Here is a 20061-nt window from a genome sequence, read left to right on the forward strand (position 1 = left end):
AATGAGGGTGAGTTGGAGACTGAGTAGAACATGGTCAGAGACATCTTTTGGCCTGACAGGGCAGCTTTTGATTTGGTTAGATGTGACTGCTTGAGGAAGAAGTAGTTGACTCTGAAGTTAATATTGCTGTGGTTAATTAATCAATATGGCCAGTGCTGTATTTTTGAATGAGTAAGTTGCCACTCTTTAGCCCATCTCGTTCCTCATGAGCTTGGTGGAGTCTGAAGGGTCTCCTGTGGAAATGCCATGTCAGCTTGCCCCTTCTTGAAGCAAGTGAGGATTGTCTTCTGTTTTGTTGGCGTATTTAGATCCTTATCATTCAGTAAACTGATTTTGAGTTCAGCCATAATTGAGATTGGGCTACCATGTTTTGTGCGCAGCAGATTGGTTATGCCCAGTTCTATAGCCTGCTATGCCCCTGAGCCTGATGGACACAGTATTAACTTGCCATTAACTCATGCTTTCTGCTGAACAGGAAAATTGGAGAGGGAATACTACTTTGGCAAATCCATTCCAAGCCACAGACTATTTTGCCTTCTTTCCTATTGCACTGTAATCTCACAGGGAGGACACTCTGTGAACTATCTCATCAGACTTAATCACAAATGCATCATTACATTACATGCTACTTTTGCACCAGGAAGAACTACCCAATGACTGTTACCAAGATAGAAGCAGTAAATTTGGAGATAATTTTCAAAGTGATATTCACTATATGCCACATTATGTCACTGCTAACTTTGAAGTTGGGTGCATTCAATGTGAAATCTGTCATGATCAGCTTTATGGAATAATAGAAAGAAGAAAGAACTTGCATTTATGTAGCACCTTTCACGACCTCAGGACGTCCCAAAGCGCTTTACAGCCAATTAAGTACTTTTGAAGTGTAGTCACTGTTGTAATGTAGGATGATTGCATTGGACGTATAGCCAACCATTCGATACAGCTCGTAGTTTGGTCTCCTGCTGTGTGAGAGAAAATATTGATTGACTTTTTCATTTGTTTAGTTTGCGACTTTCTGCGCAGCTGCTTGATAACCAGGCTGTGAAGAACGCCTGGTCAGCATGTGGTAGCTACAACTGCCCAAGCTGCACTGGACTGGCTGGCACTCCATGTGGGTGGGAGAGGTTGGGGGTAGGGTTGCTCTCTGTCTTTACATGCCTGTCACAGGAATCAGCGTGTGCCTGTACAGGGAGTTACATGTACCAGGGGAGCAGAACTCAATGCCACTGAGAGGCTTCATCATAAGAATAGATAAGTCTGTAATGTAGATGGAAACAGTATTAACTTGCCATCAACTCAAGCTTGCAGCTGAACAGGAAAATTGGAGCGGGAATACTACCAGGCCATTAGCAGCATTGGGTCTGATGGTGCTACACAGAAGTCAGCACTTACGCTATTGACAATTTGCAGCAAATTTCAATGACAACATTATTGCCTGTATTGTGCAGTTCTGATTTTTGATCAACATAGTGTAGGAGGTTTAAATGGGGTAGTAATGTATCCATCTCCTCTACTGCATGCGTCAGATATAGTTCGTTTTTCCGTAGAGATACTTATGCAGTTACGTGGTTTTTATAGGGCACCATTGTATGTACAGTGTTGTTTTAACTAAGTAAACCTGTTTCATTGTGTTCTGTATACAGCGCGTTCTTTGGAAATTCATTTTACCTTTTACACCAGAGAACAGTCTGCTAATAAGGCTGAAGCACCTACTTTTCAGATTGTTTTCTTACCAACTTTGTTTTTTTCCTGGTCGCCTAACAGTCGTATGTAGGCATCCTGCACCCTGGGGTTCTGATCTAAACTGCCCACTGGAAGGTGTAAAAAAGCTTAGCCCTGATGTTGACGACTGTTTGGGTTTTTTTTCCTCTCTGCACTACTGCAGGTGAAATCGGAAACTCCGTAGTGCGGTGGTGGATCACAGATGGAAGTCCACAGCTCACTCAGCCACTGCACCATCCCCTACAGTCATTTTATTTCTTGATGGAGAAATCTGTGGAGAATCTGTGCGACCTTTTAAGAGCAAATTTGATAAAAGATCAATATTTTCTCTAACAGTCTTTGTTTCATTGTACCGTTTCCCTGGCGCTATACTGAATACTAATTTTACAGCCTAAGGCAACATAGTACTACTAAGTGAGTAATGCATGTATAAAAACAAACACATTCAGCAGTATCTCATTACTGTAATTTCTCTGTATTAGGAGTGCAGTGATATGTGCCATAAATTAATATGTTTTATATTGCAAGGATTTACATTGCCTGCTGTGGATTAGTCATGCATTATGCTACATTCTTTAGCATTGGGAATTGTCCCAAACTATAGTAAAAACAGGCAATTGTACACTAAGTAATAGGGGGAAAATGGAAAGCAGCTGTCAAAAATACAGAATCAAAAACAAATCAAATCTTTGGGTGGCCCTGTTGGCACAGCCCGGTAGTCCATTGATGCTCCATGCCACAAGCGTGGTAAGAGGCGCTTTCTTTACTTCCTGCCGCGGTTAGTTCTCGATCTCAGTTGGACATTTCTGGGGTAAATGCCAAGGAGTGCTTCCTTGAGGGAAATGAGGGGCATCAGGAAATGGGTCCGCACACTTGCTACTGTCCTGCGCCTCTTTCAAGCTGATACGCAGTGGCGATGGCAGAGCAGCGGGTTATCTGTTTCTCCTCTCGATCAGAGTGGTGCAGATAAGCTTAAGGAGCCAGGAGAAATTAAATGTTTTAAAATTTAAAAATTGACTGTTTTTTCTTTTCACTTTGGATTTCAGTTTTCTTGTGGCACGTTTAAAAAAAAATAAGTACGCTGCCTTATACGCTCTGAGTTTAGTTGGTGCCTGTAGTTTGCAATTTATACAAACAAGTTTAATACAGATTTTAAGTCAAATACTTTAAGCACAAAGTGAATCATGCACTACACCTTGTATGGTCACATACAATAGTCAACAGCTAAATATTCAATTTATACTATAAATGGCCACAAAATGTATTAATTTAAAACAACATACATTTTTGTCCTTACTTTTACCATGAATTTTAGTGTGGACCACTAAATAGGGGGAGGACACCGCAATTGCCATTAGAAGAATGAACAAACTTGCATTTATATATTACCTTCTCACATCCTCAGGACATCCCAAATTATTACCAGTAAATTACTTCTGAAGTGTAGTCACTGTTATCACGTAGGTAAGTGCAGCAGCCTGTTTGCACACAGCAAGGTCCCACAAACAGCAAATGAAATGAATGACCAGTTAATCAGTCTGCGTGGTGTTTGCTGAGGAAGGAATGTTGGCCAGGACACCAGAAGAATTCTTCAGATATTGCCATTGAGTCTTCAATGTCCACTTCATGCAGCAGAATAGGAAGACAGAGCTTCAGTTTAGAAACATAGGAACAAGAGTCGGCCATTCAACCCCTCGAGCCTGTTCCGCCATTCAATTAGATCATGGCTGATCTGTATCTTAACTCCAGCTACCTGCCTTGGTTCTGTAATCGTTAGTACCCTTGCCTAACAAAAATCTAATAATCTCAGTTTTGAAATTTTGAATTGACCTAGCTTCAACAGCTTATTGGGGGAGAGAATTTCAGATCTCCACTAACCTTTGTGTGACAACCTCAAGACCACAACTCCGGCAATGTATTACTCCTTTTGCACTGCAGTGAAGTGTTGCTTTAGATTATGTGTTCAAGTTCTGGAGTAGGATTTGAACTCACAACCTAATGACTGAGAGGTTTTTTATTTATATATATATATATATGTGCTAGCAACTGAGTGAAGCTAAAACTGAGTTTATATATGTGGATTTTACTTCAATTATGTAATCTTAAGTACCTTTGTATATATATTGATTTTTAGAAAATCTGAGAAAGTACAGGCATCCAAATTACTATGTATAACTTATAAATTTGTTATGGAGCTAGTTTAAATTTCTGCAACTCATTGGATTTGCAAATATTTGTAAAATATACACATTTTGAAATCACAACCTGCAGATAAATGGCAGCAGTCAGAAGCCACACCTTACCTACAGATTGTATAAACTATTGGATTCTTGTCCCACACATTAACATTTATTCATTTTTTTTTAAACATTTGGAATCTGATGAACCACCAAAATTGAAACTTGTTCCGTGACAATTTATTAAATATGTGCGCCTGGAAATTTGGCCATTCATGCCGTTTCTCCAGGGTTTCCACAGATCTTCCTCCAAAGTTACAGCGAGGATTTGGGGAACCCCTGTGGAAATTTTACTCCACAGTTTTTGCTAAGCTATATGGATCAGGAAGGATCCACATTTGATCCTGGTCACTGCTTGGTATGGGTGTCTGGAGGACAGGATTGGGTTCGGATGTTAATGCCCTTCATGGTCAAACAGCTTGCCGGCACTTACTTTCCAGCCTCACTTGTGAAGAATAGCCATCTGACCACGTTTATTGGAGTCAGATGTGTGACATGGGCATGTCAAAATGCAAATATTACATTCCCTACTTTTGTTATATTTAACAGAAATTTATCCTGTGTCTTTATGTATGTGATCTTCTGGACACAGCAGGCTTATTCGTATTTGAGTTGTCCCCATCAGTGTGAAGCTTGTGCTGATCTCCAGTCAGGCATCATCATGAAAGCCAAAAAAGTTACAATTAAGTTTATTGAAGGTGACATATTTAACACTTTTTCATCAGAAAATGATTCTGCAGTCAAGAAAGGGGATTGAGGTTTATAAAGATATTAACAGAATTTTCATTCATGGGGTGTTGGGGGGTTAACAAGAGATCTTGGATAGGGGAGGAGTCCACTATTGAGGAAGTCATGCATGGACATGTATTGGGAGTGTACCTTATTGACCATTCAAAATTTTCTGTAGTTATGTACCAGAAAACAACGATGTAAAACCAATAACTGGAACATACTGAGTGAATATTTCAGAGTTAATATTAAGATCACATTCAGTAGTTCTGCAAATTCAGTACTACACTACAATTAACCTTGAATGATTTTTACAGAAATCAGATGTCCTCCCGAGTTTATTGATGGAAATATTGTTTAAAAAGTAAAATACAACAAAAGACTGTCTAATGTAAATTTTAAAGTGTGAGAAAACTTAGCTAGTCTGGCCACACAGAAGCACAGTAAAGTGAATGGAAGTAATACGGACCACCAAGAACAGCATTGCAAGAAGCTGATAGTGGTAGGACTGCTTTGAACATCAGTCACTAAGGTCGTTCATGGAAGGGTGCACACTGAGAATATTCAACTCTTAATCTTTTGACTTCATAAGGCCATATTTTTTTTACAAAAAGGATGGCTATTTGAAGAATTTTTTTTTGCAACGGGTAGGTATTAAATTACAGAAGTAGTAAGTAATGATCTGTAACAAATCCCTCAACTTGTACATACATTGCTGTTTCACTTACAAGTCGTAATGCTGCAGTAATAGTAGAAAGCTGCTGCAGCTGACGGTCATTTTTAGATTGACCTACAATGATGTGGCACATTTTTCCCAAAAGTCTGTTGCCATTTTGTGGCATCCACGTCTTAACTGGAAATTAGTCTCTAAGTTTGGAATTTCCATTCTTGCTTTTAAATTGTACTTGCATATTGTGCAAGCATACCTCTTAGCACTGTATCACTGAATATTATAAAGTAGAATTAGCAAATAATAAGGATCCATAGAATCTTTATTGATTGATATTTTCTAAACACCTTTAAAAAAAATGGACCATGATTAATTCCTGTAGAGCTTTTATATTCCTACAATAACCGTTATAGAACTAATGCAGCATCTTGAGGTTACCAAGATGCTACGATAGGTCCATAATGGCTATGGTCGGGGGAGGTTGTTGCTTTTGGATAAGCTTTGTTCCTGGAACAGCTCACTTGAAAACTTTATTTATAGCCTCCATGTTGGCCACTGGGAAAGTTTATGTGACATCTGCAATGTTGGGAGGAAGGTTCACCCCCATGCAATCAATTATGTGATGACATTGCATCACCAATTGCATCATCTGTTTACAAACCTGGTAAAATGATTACCAGCAATGGTGAACATGTATGTAGAAAGAAGTAGCTGAAGAATGACAATTGCAAAAAAGGCAAAATCGAAAGAATGCAATATAGCGATTTTAAAAAAGAGACTGTAGAGAGAGGTATTGTGATCAGAACTAGAAATAGTGGACAGAAAAAGATAATGAGAAAGGAAAGCAATTAACTAATGAAAAGTAAAAACTAAAACTTCAACTACTGTAGCCAGAAAAACCTCAGTGTCTCTTTTTCTCAGGAGATGAATTAGAGCTTCAGGTTTTGGATTATAGACTATTAATCCACTTTAATATTGGGATTTTGGACTTATCATTGATGGTCTTCCTGCATCCACACAAAAAACAAGGAATCATTCACTACAGAAGAGATGAAATTGGAAATGAGACATTGGGAGATTGTTTGCTACACGAGATGGTCAAAATGTGACACCAGTATATAGTGTAGCTATTTTTCTAATAATTTGAACATGGGAATAAATGTAAAGTATTCACATTACATTTTAAGAAAATCAAATTGTGATTACCAGTGTTCTACATTGCAAATAACAAAAATGCAATGTTATTTGTGCTCCCTCATCCTTTTTGTTCTCGTAGTTTCATTTTTCTTGTTTAGCTTTCATTTGCTAAATCCGACTTTCTGATCAAAATGAATCGTATTTTCTGGAAAAGTTTCAATTGTTGTTTTCCCAGTTCCATTTATTCTAGTGCTATAAGGTCTGTCTGTTCCTCTTAACCAAACAGTTCTGCTGGTATTATGTCTTGCCATTGAACTGGAATTTGTTACCGTTCTATGCATTGTGCCGCTATGCCCTTGATTGATGCCACTGGGCTTATTTATGGGTCAGAGCATTGACGAGTGGCGAGATGCAGTGTAAAACTGCATAAAATGAAGAACAACATGGTGACTTTGGTTAAAAATAAGAACCTTCAATTTTTTAAAACATAGGCCCAGATTTTCCTGCCAAAATAGCAGTGAGACTAACGGCGCTCACCGTTATTTATGCGCAAATTGCACAGCAACTTCAGGTGAGGGCAGATGTGAGGTAAAACGCGAAATCCAGAAGTTGTTGTCCGAGATGCACCACTCCACCATTAGCTTTGTGAAAACGGCATCCCACTGTCTGATTCACAGTTCAAATGCATTGAAAGTCGTGAAGTTCCTATATTTGCACGGTAGATACGAACTAACCTCACCACAGAAAGTTAGAGCTTGTCCATTTTAACGGGATGATAAGTGTTAATTACTGCCAAACAACCTCTCTAGCACTGAAAATGAACTATTACAAGTGTGGAGCCTCATTCCTTCAGCTTTTAATTGTTGTTGGAGATTTTTAAAAAATGTATATTTAATTTTTTAAAACTTTCTCTTTGTCTTTTTTTCCTCTCTCTCTTAATCCAATCTTTCATTCCCGTGCTTTATTTCTTTTTCTGTACCTGATTTGACATTGAATTCACTATTCTAACTTACACTTCCTGGTTCAAACTGCACTGTTCATTTAACAATCCTTCAATCTGATTGGTTAAGGAGATACACAGTTGCTTGCCCTGTTTGCACAGATCCCAGATGCCCTGCAGAGGGCGCCGCGCTGTTTCCATCTTGCACTTCCAGCAACTTGCAGTCAAATTATCATGGAAATGGCAAGGGCAAGTCAAACTAACAGCGGGCACCGGTCGTTCACCAGCTACAGCAAATTCTGACCCATAATCTTCAGAAACCAAGCTCATTTATAATGCGGCATCTGTTCCTCCATGTCTGAAATGGTGTTAATCCTCTTTCTAACAAGTTACTCTTATAAACTGACTGATCCTTTCCTACTGGTATACTTGAGTAGCTAATCTCAAAGCCAAGTATCTAAAGATGGTGGTCACTGAATAGTCTTCCAATACGTTGTACTATGTCATATGTGTTATTTATTTAATTTATTTTAATAACAATTATTATTATATAATACATTATAATTTAATTTATTAGCTCAACTCTAATTAGGTTCGCACCAACAACTAAAGTATCGTTGGGTGTATTTTTCCCTTGTTTTCTTCAGTTGGGAACAGTAGAACATGTGACTCATAACTGTCATTTTTATGTGGTGCCTGAGAATAGACTGTTTTAGTACAATTTTGCAGTTATGTATTTTTTGGAAAAAAAATGGTTTCCTACACAGTAAAATTATGGCTAACTCATTTAATAAAACAGAAAAGGTAATGGCTATTTTATGTTTAGTTTTTGGTTTTTAAGTATCGAGATGTAATAACAAGAGAATTAATATATCAATCAGTTCAGTGAATTCACTGCACAAGAGTATCATATCTGCTGGTTGATAACCCCTTCTTAAACCATTCTATGTAAAATGTAAAAAAAAATGAATATAACAGTGAACCAAAAGCTTTATAAGAGCTTTGGCATTTTAGAATGGTTACAGAAACGGAAGGAAGCCATTCGGCCTGTCGAGCCCGTGCTGGCTCTCTGCATTTGTATACAGCCAATTAATATTACCAGGGACACTGATCTATCAACATTGAAGATGACACTGGGATTTGGGAGCATCGAGAAGGGTGCTGTCCATCTGAGAGCAGTGGGAGGGCATTCCCAGGGTTTTGGAGTGGGGGAATGTTCTGGAAAGGGTGGATCTGGTGTCCAGGAGTGCTGAGGAGGGAACTCAGAGTATTGAGGTGGAGATGGGGCCTGGCAATACTGGAGGGGGGCAGAATGGAGGAGGAAGGGGCCCAGAAGAATGAGACCCAAACAACCCTTGGCACTTTTTGGACCACCATGAAGCCACTCCACCGTATTTCCACCTGTCGGCCTCTTATGCCATCTTGTCCGCGGTTTCATTTGAACCATCAGGAACCCCATCCTCACCGCGTTCCCTGGTGTCAACCATTTCTTAAAGCACTTGGTACAATTGCTGTCTTCAATGAATGATAATTTCCCATAAACAAACAAAACTAACTCATAAAATTCTCTAAAGTTCATCTTTTATGCACTTTCCAAGACTTTACACAAAAAAATTATCTTTAAGTTCACTGTCTTTCTTAGAAAAAAAAGATTTTTTTAACTGAACTTTTCCTAAAATAACTAGGAAAGAAGGTTGCAGTGATTAAAGTAGATGTCAGCTAATCAGAAAGAGCCTAATAATTCAAATTCATCTTTCAGCTACATTTAAATCACTTGGAAAAACAGACTGAAATACTATTCGACTTTTCCATTGAGAAAAGAAAAACACTTTTGATGAGCAATTTTTGTTCCGTTCTAAGTGTAAACAACTAGAAACTATCTATTGTTAATCACAGGTGTTGTCTAACTGTCTGCGAAGTAAAAATTGAGTTTGGGATGGGCAGGCAAAACTTCCAATGAAAAACTACTCAGGATAGAAAATAAACAGAAACCTTGCTGCAAACTGGACAAGAATACAAAATAAATCAGGATATAATATATTCAGGAGGGAAAGAATAGTTAAGAAAGGAGGTGGAGTGGCAATATTAATTAAAGAGGGAATACATGCTGTAGAGAGGCTTGATGTAGGAAAGAAAGGGGTACAGACAGAGGCAATATGGTTGGAGCTCAAAGATTTTAAAAGGGCTTGTTACTTCGTAAAGGTTTATTATAGACCTCCAAACATTGAGAAGGAAATCTGCAGTTAGATTAGAGAGATGAGTAGGAATCAGAAAATTATTGTTCTGGGAGTTTTAATTATAGATTGGGACAGGATTGGAGAAAAGGGAGTGGAATTCCTAAAATGTGTACAGGACTCCTCCCTCAAGCAGCACTGGACAAGTTAGTTGTACAGATCTGGTTATGAGTAATGAAATAGATCGGGTAGATGAGCTAAATGTTGGTAAGTGCCTTGGGAGTAATGATCACAATATGATAAGGTTTAAGATCCAACCAGAAAGGGGAAAAAGTCAGTACAAAAACTAGAAAACCAGATTGGATTAGGGCAGATTTTAGAAAGATGAGGATCGAGCTAGCAGAGATGGAAGGAGAAATTGCCACAAGATACTGTAGAGCAACAGTGAGATTTTTTTAAAAAAGAGATTTGAAAGATACAGACTAAGTATATTCCATTAAAAAAGAAAGAAACTACTAATAGTTTCAAGATGCCGTGGATAATTAGAGGTTTGAAACCACTTCAAATTGAAGTCGAGGACCATAAAAATAATAATGAAAAAACTAAAGGAATAATGAGAAAATAAGAAAAGAGGTTAAGAGTGGAATAAGATAAGCTCAGAGGGAGTATGAAAAAAACTTTTCAAAAACCATCAAAAGGAACAGTAAACTTTTTTACAAATATATCAGTATGAAGAGAATTGTTAAAAGCAAGGTGGGACCCCTGAGAGGGGAGGATTGTCAATTTATAGATGATGATCAAAAAATGACAGAGGTATTGAATATTTCCATCGGTCTTTACTAAAGAGAAGGTGATCAGAGAGGAGGTGAATCCTAAAGTGGTTGAGAACGAGATGAGATAATTGTGATAGATAAAAGGAAAATTTTAGATTAGTTAGTTAAACTAAAGGAAAACAGAACGCCCATGCCTAGCGGGAGATGATGGATGGAATTTCAGACGGCCCTAACAATTATATTTAAAGGCTGTACTGAGCATGGATGTATGATGGAGGCCAATGTAGTACCCATTTTTTAAAAGGTAGACAATGCTAATCCAGGTAATTACAGGCCAGTTAACTTACCATCTGTGGTAAGGAAAATTTTAGGATCTTTAATTAAGGATGAAATTATCACCTATCTAGATAAAGAGAAAATAGAAGTAGCCAGCTCAGATTTCAAAAGGGATGATCGTGCTTGACAAACCTCATAGAATTCTTTGAGGAAGTAACAGACAGGGTGGATGGGGTAATGCAGTGGATGTAGTGGACATGGACTTTAGGGAAGCCTTTGACAATGTAGCACATGGGAAAGATTAAGGGGGATGGAATTAGTTGGAGGATAGCAAATTGGATTCAAAATTAGTTAAGAAAGGAAAAAACAGAGTGAGAGTTAAGGACAGTTGGAAGTGTGTAGTGGTGTCTCACAGGGTTCACTTTTGGGACCACTTCCGTTCACTGTGTCCATCAATGATTTGGATATAGGCCTAGAGGGAGCGGTGCAGAAGATACATAAATAGGAGGTATACATCATTCCTGAGAAGATCAAAGAAGCTGCAGTGGGATATTGATAAAACGGGAGGAATGGATTAAGAAATGGCAAATGTGATTTAATGTCAGTAAGTGTGAGGTAATGCGCATGGTAAAAAAATAACAGCAATAATTATACAGAATGCAATAAGGATAATGTTTCTGCAAGAAGAATGGCCCTTCCGCTAAACTGAAATTTAAAATAGTCGTGCTGACAAATCAGGAGATAGAATATTTAACCTTGGTGTCAACGTGACAAACTGGTAGTATTTTTGCCTTTATGTCAGAAGGCCATGGGGTCTAACCCCACCCCAGTATTTGAGCACATAATCTAGGCTAACACTGCAGAGCTGTACTGACCGATGTGGCATCTTTCAGATGAGGCGCTAAACCAATGCCGCAGTGGATGTACAAGATCCCATAGTACTATTCAAAGAATAACAGGAAGTTCTATCTGTGTCCTTGCCAATATTTCTCACTTAACCAACACCACTAAAAAAAACAGATCAACAGGTAATTCGCCTCATTGCGTGCAAATTGGTTGCTACATTTGTCCATATAACAATAACTTCACTTCAAAAGTAATTCATTGGATGTGAAGCACTTTGGAATGTCTTGCGGATGTGATAAGGTGCTGCATAAATCCAAGTTTCTCTTTTTTTTCTCCTTAACCAAACAGCTGTTGAAGTTTTAGCAATTATACTAGACCCATTGCACCTTTTGTTTTCTCTGAAATAAATGATAATTAGTGGTCTTTCACATGTCCTCTTTCCACGGGTTTAGCTTTGTTGCAGTTGTGACTTTAAAAGAGATTTAAGATGATGAAAAACTTTCAAAGTAAAAGGCAGACAAGTAAAAGTGGAAACTTCCCCACCTTTTGGAATGCATCTCCGTTGTTCACATGGAGATTTTGCTTTTATGTGGAGGAAGTTGACGATCCAACCGCAATTTTCATACTGCTTTGCTGAGTCTCCAGTTTCGTGATATGTTGCCCCAGGCATTGATAGGCCTGGTCCTGGCAATTCAATACTTGTGTGTGGACAGTCTATGTTACTGAGGCATGCAAGGAATTGAGGCCGTGCTTAAACTAGCAGCTTGTAGATTTTCTTCACTACTGCCTGGACCCATTACTGCTTTAGCATTTGAGGCGAGGAGATGGGATTTGACCAAGTAAAATTCCCATTGTTTTAAAAAGAAGTTGAGCTATGTCTCTAGCTGAGCATTAATGGTTTTCTCCTCCTGGTGCTTTTAGAATCTGACTGTATGAATTTGTTATTTGGGATTACATACTCCAGAATAATTGTAATCCTGCATGGTCTGTCAAATTTAATATTTGATGGGCTGGAGAGAACTTAACTGGTGTTAAAGTTAGTAGAAAGTACATCTCTTTTCAGTAAAGGCATCAAACCATATATTCTGGGATGTATAGTTTCATTGTTATTGTTTCAGGCCTCTAAACATATGTAAATAGTGTCTCTATTTTCAGTTGTACATCCCTCAGCCTCCAGAAATCAGTTGTTCAGTGCTGAAATTCAGTCGAATCATATTAAAACTGATGCTGCCTGCAATAGCACAAAGTTCAGTCAAATGCTGGTCATTTCTCCCTTGCCAATTTGAACAAATGAAGTCATTTGAGGCCTTTCATCATCTGTCTTTGCTACGTTGGCAGTTTCAAAAGCAAAATTTTGGTGGAGAGTAATTAAAGTTGATCCAGGGGCTCAGCAGTAATGCTGCACGCCTATTGCTGTGGCCTTGTGACTCCCCATGCACAATGAAATTAATTTTTTTACCATGGCTACACTGTTCAACCATGAGGGAACAACACGAGTCATCATTTCCACAATGGTTCTAATCCCAGATATGGGTGTAGCTGAACATGCTGACTGTTTAACCGTAATTGATATCTTCATCTGTGCACGGCGAAAATCCCGCGTTCCCTTAGTAATCTCACTGCCAAGATGAATAGGAGGCTTTCCTAACCTAACAAACCACTTAAGAGCTTCTTCAGTCACAATAATGACAGAATCAGTGTATTTTTTACTGCTCTCAGAGGGCTCCGTGTCTCCTGTGACATCATGACGTGCTGCATTGCCTTTATCTGTGTTAAGTCTGTGCCACTTTTATTTCTATTTTCTGACCTAGTCTGACCTAAAGAAAAAATAATACTTTTCAGATTATAGCCATGGCATCGACAGAGTCCCATTGTGTACCCATTGGATACAATATTTCTTAAATGGGTGGGCCCACCATTACAACACATGAACACTGGCATTTGTAATAATATATTATAAGCCATTATGGAATAAAAACAAAAAATGACCTTTTAAAATAACCTGCATAAATCATCGCTGCCAAGAAGCAAAACTTAATTACATTTATATATTTTTTTTAAATACCCCATGGAGACAAGTGCATAATTGAAAGTTTAATAATTTAAGCATTCAACCCCCAAAAGATTTGTATTATTCTGCTAGTTTTAGTTAATTAATTAGGCCGCAAATCTACAGTAGAAGGCAAAATTCCAAATGTGCCCTCTGGCCAGTAGTAGTATGATGAGCTTCTATGAAAGCTTCTATGCAGTATCTTCTTACTGAACACACATTGATACCAGCTGTGCAATGACAAATAAGAGAAGAATAAGTCACCTAAAGTGAAAGATGAGCTTTTTTTTTTAAGGAGTATAACAAACTGATTTATCCAATTACTTTAGATACTACCATCCTGAGGTTATTCTTCAGTTGAAGTCTTTCTCGATGTTTGGTCTTTAGAACTGTCAGTGCTGACAAACCTCTCTCAAGTACACAGTGACAAAGGGCATTTCAGTAAGTCCCTCTGCCAGGTCAGGATATTCTGACAAAGCTTCATTTTATGACGGTGAAAATCCCCACATTTAGATTTCAACTTCAGTTTTTGTCACTAGATTGTTTCAGCAGGTATTTCTGGGATTTAAGATCTAACCTGAATCACGAAGCTCTGCATTCCTCACCTTGGGCCTCCCATTAGCCAGTCACGTTCACCACAACTGATGTGGTATTTTTGGCTTTATGTCAGGAGGACAGTGTTTCGAACTATAGATCATCCTCAGTTACAGTTGGTAAGAGCCTTTTCTCTTCAGAACTGGATTCCTTCTACCATACTTGGCACGAAACCAGTTTGCACTTGAACCAAGCACAAATATAGTACTATTTGCTGCAAGCAAGTAACAAGTTTGCGCAAATTCTGGATACGAGAATTCGAGTCATTAAAATCCTATTCAGAAGTGAGTTCATTTTTTGATTGTGTAATATTGTAGCAGAACAATGACATGTGATATTGTTAGCACACTTGTACAATCTAATAGTTACCATGATTCAGTACTTTCTAAAGGCAGCCAGGAAGTACTGTATTAATTATTTTTCATTTTTACAGAAAAACTAGAGTTTCCTTAAGATCAACTTTTTCTTATGTCAAATAAGAATTAAGGGGTTGCTCTGTGCTATATATGCAGCTCTTTAACTATCCATAGTGAACAATTATACCTTGATCTAATAACAATAGGTTGCTATGATTCATACATTATAAAAGATCAGGTAGTCCCAAGAGTGCAAAAGAATTAATATTAAAACCGTGTTCTCGCAGCTCTATTTACAGGACAGTCTTTGCATTGCAAATGGAGCAACCTCAGCCATTTCTCTGCATTTATATCTCACTGTTTAAAGAATTATGCATTGTATATGTAATCGTATTGTGTTTTAGTTAATGTTTATTGTTTTAGCGCTCAAAAACTAATTTTTTGGAAAAACACTGGTGGTAGATGCTTTTAATCAAACTTTTCAGAAAAAGTAGGAACTAATTAATGATCACTCAGCAGAAAGCAAACCATGCATTAAAAACAATCAGTCTTGGGTCATTCACCATAGGTCCTTAGTTTGGCATCAATGAAGCCAAAGCTACTGTCTTTCTAATGCATCCAATTAGTGGCCATATGCTTTGACAGTAAGGAGATGTGAATATTCCACAATCTGCTAGGGACCAGGAGACATCAATAACTTCTGAATAATCATATCGGGCCTGGTCAATGGGTTAAGTGCTCCACTGACCATAGGGCACATCATTAGGGACAGCACTTCTTACCCGAGTACCAGGAATCCAATCCCCAGTGGGACACCTCTTCACAGCACAAGCCATGTATGGAATTTATACTCCGAGGGGTAGTCCTTGGGTAGTTCAGATGTTTGATGTTAGGTTTGTGAAACCTAGCTTGCCATATGCTGCAAACAAAGTGCGGCACAGCTTTCCAGACAATATAGATTTTTTTTGTAAAGGCAGCTGAGACAAAGAGCTTTCTCGTTCTATTAAGTTTTCTCACCATGTAGAAATTTAACTATCATAAATAGTATTTTAAGAAATGTGATTTTTTTTTCAACGTATGCGTGCTTTTATAATATATATTTTTAGAATGATGCCCATTATTTCAGTAATGGCTTTTGAACTGCTTTTCTGATTTACCAGTTGACACTATGATATAGTCAATATACATTTGTGTTCCAAATGTAACATTTCTCACTTATATGTGATTACGTTATTAAAAGGTATGTTTTTAACTCTTGTTATTTTTAGATTTGGAGAGATCCCTAGAAGACTTACTGGGCTCAAAGGTCCCACTGCTGATTTTTGTGCCTGCAGCAGTTTTGCCTGGCCTAGAAATTCTGCACATTGCTTGTTGGCTGAGCAGCTAAGGACTAAAGACAGGATGGAGAATGATGGCTTACCAGCTACTGCAAATCCATTTCCTCCCTTTTTTTTAAAAAAAAGGAAAACAAAAGCAGAAGTCCACCTGTGTTTATAGTAGCGGATCCAACAGCATGCAAAAGAAAGAACTTCAAACAAAACTTCGGTCAACACTTCTGTCTACGTAGTAACAATGGACTTCTTGTTCATGCCAAGTTTACTATTACACTTATTGGCAACTGATAAAAGCGAGAAAAAAAGGTGTTGCATTTTACTGGCTTTACTGTTGACTTTGGACTATAAAGTCAGCCAAGGAAAAGTCAATCAGTTTTTATAATATGTGCAGATAGCATAAACTATAATGGTGCCTGAATTCTGTTGTTAAAGTTATCATGTACAAAAATATTGTCACTTTAATTTTATAACAGTTGTTAAATCTTTTCTCATCTTTATAGAAATTTCCATTTTTATTGTATCACTGATGAGCAGAAAGTGAGTCCACGTATTTACTGGCAGTGCAATTGTTTAGTACTTAAGTCTTGATTTTTTTTTTCCCGCTCACTTTTCCCTTGTAAAGTATTTGACATCTTGTTAGAGCATGTTTTCTCAGGCATTGCGCACCATGTCCCAATAGCCATTCTTCATGTGTGAGCCTTGACATTGTATGCCAGCAGGAGGTATTATAGCCAAGGCTGACCCTGCCTTCACCAAAGTCAGATATGAGCGCGCACTCTGTCCCTGTAGAGGTTGTGAGGTAGCAATGAGGAATGGAAACTGTAGCTGACTTTCCTCTCCATGACCCCGAGGCCATTGCAGCACTTCTACCACCATCCCAGCCAAGATCAGCTGACTTAGCTCAGTCCAGGGATCGAACATGGACTTTCCTGGTTTATGTGCCTCAGCAACACATTGGATGAATTCTCTGAGCCATCAGAGAGCCAATTCTGAGATTAATACATGAAACATGTAGCTCAGCAGCACACAAACAGAAAAATGTTGTGAACGACCTTTGTTTTATACTTAATTCAGCATTTGTACAAAAATAGAAAGGCACTTGCCTATTAAAGCTCAGTCTCCCTGGTGAGTCATTTTGATCTAGGACTTGCAAGTGTTATGAAGCATGCTTTAGAACCTGTTAGAAAAGAGATTCATTTTCACTGGCTTTATATGTTGTGCAATAAATCCACACAAGTTACTGCACAGGTTGAGCAACTTGAGATTTCTGAGGTAACTGAAGATATCTCACTGATGAAGATGAATTATAGATGTTTTTTTTTGTGTGAGAAATACCCATATGATGGTTCTTTGAAGCAATAAGAGAATGGCTGAAGTTCACAGTCACCATTGACAAAGGTACGGTATTGTACAGGTTATGATACTGAACTAGCAACCCAGAGGTTGAGAGTTCAAATCTTCCTATATCAAATTGAATTCAATAAATCTGGTCATTTGTGATCTAGCACCAGAAAATATGACCATGAAAGTTGCCATTTTATCATAAAAACCCAATTGATTCATTAATGTATTTCAGAGAAGGGAACTTACCACCCCTACATAGTCTAATCTACAAGTTACTCTGATTGACTCTTAAAACCTTCTGAAGTGGCCAAGCACACCAACTAGAGATTGACAATAAATGCAGTCTTACCAGCAATGCCAACATCCTGAGAACATTTTTTTAAAATATTGCTTCTTCTGTGGGTGTGCATTCTTCCCAGACTTTTTCCGCATATGTACTTTTTAATTTCTGTTTTCTTATGCACAAATTCCACTCGTTCACATGTGGAACCTTCAGCTGGGAGGTCAAGGTGGTCAAGAGTATAGACTTTTCCATAACATTGCCCTGTTTCATGCTTGCACTAGTGTTTTCACTATTGCAAAAAAAACTGTTTTTATCATGCCCTGAGGATAAATCTACTTGCCTGTAATTGAAGTACACAACTAGTGATGTAAATCCATTAATAGTTAATAGTTGCATGATGTCAGAAAACTAGAGTCATTATTGACAACATATTGACCTATGCAAGATTATTATTCTCTGGACATGAGACTAAGTGCATTAGTACTAACTAATGTGACTGAATTTTATTATTTATTTTCTGGATTTTTTTTAATATAATATGTTCATGATTTTTTTAATATAATATGTTCATCCAAAATATTTATTTGTTTTATGGTCAAATGCTAATACAGAATATATAGAAATGCACCTGAAAAACACCACCAACAATTAGTGCCGTAAGCCTGATACTACTCCAACTTTGAGAAGAAAATGCAGACTGATGTAAATTATAAATTACCTCAGCACCAGCCTAGGATTAGCTGGACAATAAAATTCAAATGCCTAAAGACCGTTAGTAAGCAAATGTGTGAAAGAAACAATGGGGATAATTTCACAGTCTGGTCATAATGAAATAAAACGCATTTATCTGCGCTATATACATATAAAATAATCAGAAGTCTGAAAACCGTCACAGAAGCGGATCACGTTTAGAAATGCAGACTGAAAATTATTTCTTCTACCCCAGTTGGGACCAATGTTGTTCTGATTATCATCAAGCTAGCCCAAAAAGTAAGGTATAGCACAGTCCTGTCCCTGATTGTGGAGATTTAAATGAGGTCACTTCCAAGAGCTGATCTTGTGCCAATTTCTCTTTTTACCAGCTGCAGTATAACTACGGCCAACATAAAGCAGATACATTTATTTATTTTTTCAATGTATGCCACTTTCTGTGAGTATTTCCAGTCAGAAGAAACAAAAAGGCAATGCAAGAATAATATAAATCACAGTTGCTGTGTGCATTAGAACACATTTGCTTAGAGTTTTAAGTAGGGCTAGTTCATTGCAAATGTCTCGTATATTGTGACACTGACTACTTACACAACGACACGAATAGACCTGATATACAACGACGAGGGCATTAAGTATGGCTATAAGGACTTCAATAACACATTACCAACTATGTCAAATTAATTTCTGCTCATTCTCACAGGTCTCTTTAATCTTTTGTTTTTCCAGCACATAACCATCAAACAGGCCCAAAGTTTACATGTAAGATTAATCACTTATTACTCAGAAATTTGGGTAAAACTGACATAGTAACTGAATTGTATTCTTTGTATGAGGGCTCAGTATTCAAAAAGGCTTATTGGGAACTGAAATAAGGGAGCCTTGAAGCATGTAAGACCTCTGACATTCCAAAGCCATTATAAGAAGGCTATATAATACTCAGGTTATTTTAAGTGGTTATTATCTAATCGTTCTACACATTTTACCGGAACCTGACACAGCACAGAGAAAGTGGTGCGTTTTTTCCTATGCTGCGAACTGTGGAGGACAACTGAAGTGGACTGTCTCCTGGGTAAGAGAGCAGTGAACTGGAGTGGCCATTCTGCTTCAAGGACATCCTGTTTCAATGTGCGTTTTTTCCTTAAAACTGGCTTTTGAAATAACACTGCTGAAAATGTTCTTCATTTTATTCCAGGTAAAAGTCGTCTTGTTGTCGTATGAAGGCAGAATTAAATCATTGTGGTGAAAATAAGTATATGTTTGTGGGCAACAAAGCTCTAATGTTACCAGTTCGTTTGATGTGACTATTGGATATATATAATGGTCATCAAAAGCAATATGAGCCAAAGCAGCAGCTGATTGCATAGTATGCTCTTGAAATTGTTTAACTATCTGCAAAATATTAGATCTTGTCCAATACAGTGATTTTTATATTTCATGCCAAAAATAGTAAGCTAAGGAAGGGTGGATGTTGTTTTAAAAATGAAATTGTTACATTTGTGTGAACATATACACACAATGGGTAGGATGTTTTTCTTTAATTTTGTCACCTTTAATTTTCTTTCTCCATTTTCACTAGTATCATAAGGGTATCACATTGGTGAAACAAGTTTGACTGTCTTAAGTTATTTTTGTTGAGATAACTCATTACAAACATGTATGTTATGGAAAATATATGCATGCACGCTAAGCAAAAACAGAACAATTTCTTCTTTCTGCCTGCTATGGACGTGATTTGATTGTATTCGGGCGTTTTAGAGCATTGGTGCCTACATTTACAGCCTGCTGCATGGCGATGAAGCCTAAGGTAACTTTTATTTTCATAAGTTGGCTAAAAGCAAATTTAAACGTTTGTGTCTTTTATTGGGTTATAGAGTTAAACGTG

General features: G+C 37.7%; 1 protein-coding gene across 1 annotated transcript in view; it reads left to right on the forward strand.

The window, feature by feature from the left end:
* Positions 1 to 16957, forward strand: part of dph6 (diphthamine biosynthesis 6) — a 223797-nt gene extending 206840 nt beyond the window's left edge. Inside the window, exon 15 of the mRNA XM_067991381.1 lies at positions 15776 to 16957. Coding sequence (XP_067847482.1) covers positions 15776 to 15894 — 119 coding nt within the window. The 3' untranslated portion in view covers positions 15895 to 16957. The remainder of the gene's footprint in view (positions 1 to 15775) is intronic.
* The last annotated feature ends 3104 nt before the right edge of the window (positions 16958 to 20061 follow it).

The sequence above is a fragment of the Heptranchias perlo genome, chromosome 10 (assembly GCF_035084215.1).
Source record: "Heptranchias perlo isolate sHepPer1 chromosome 10, sHepPer1.hap1, whole genome shotgun sequence".
Taxonomy (NCBI): Eukaryota; Metazoa; Chordata; class Chondrichthyes; order Hexanchiformes; family Hexanchidae; genus Heptranchias; species Heptranchias perlo.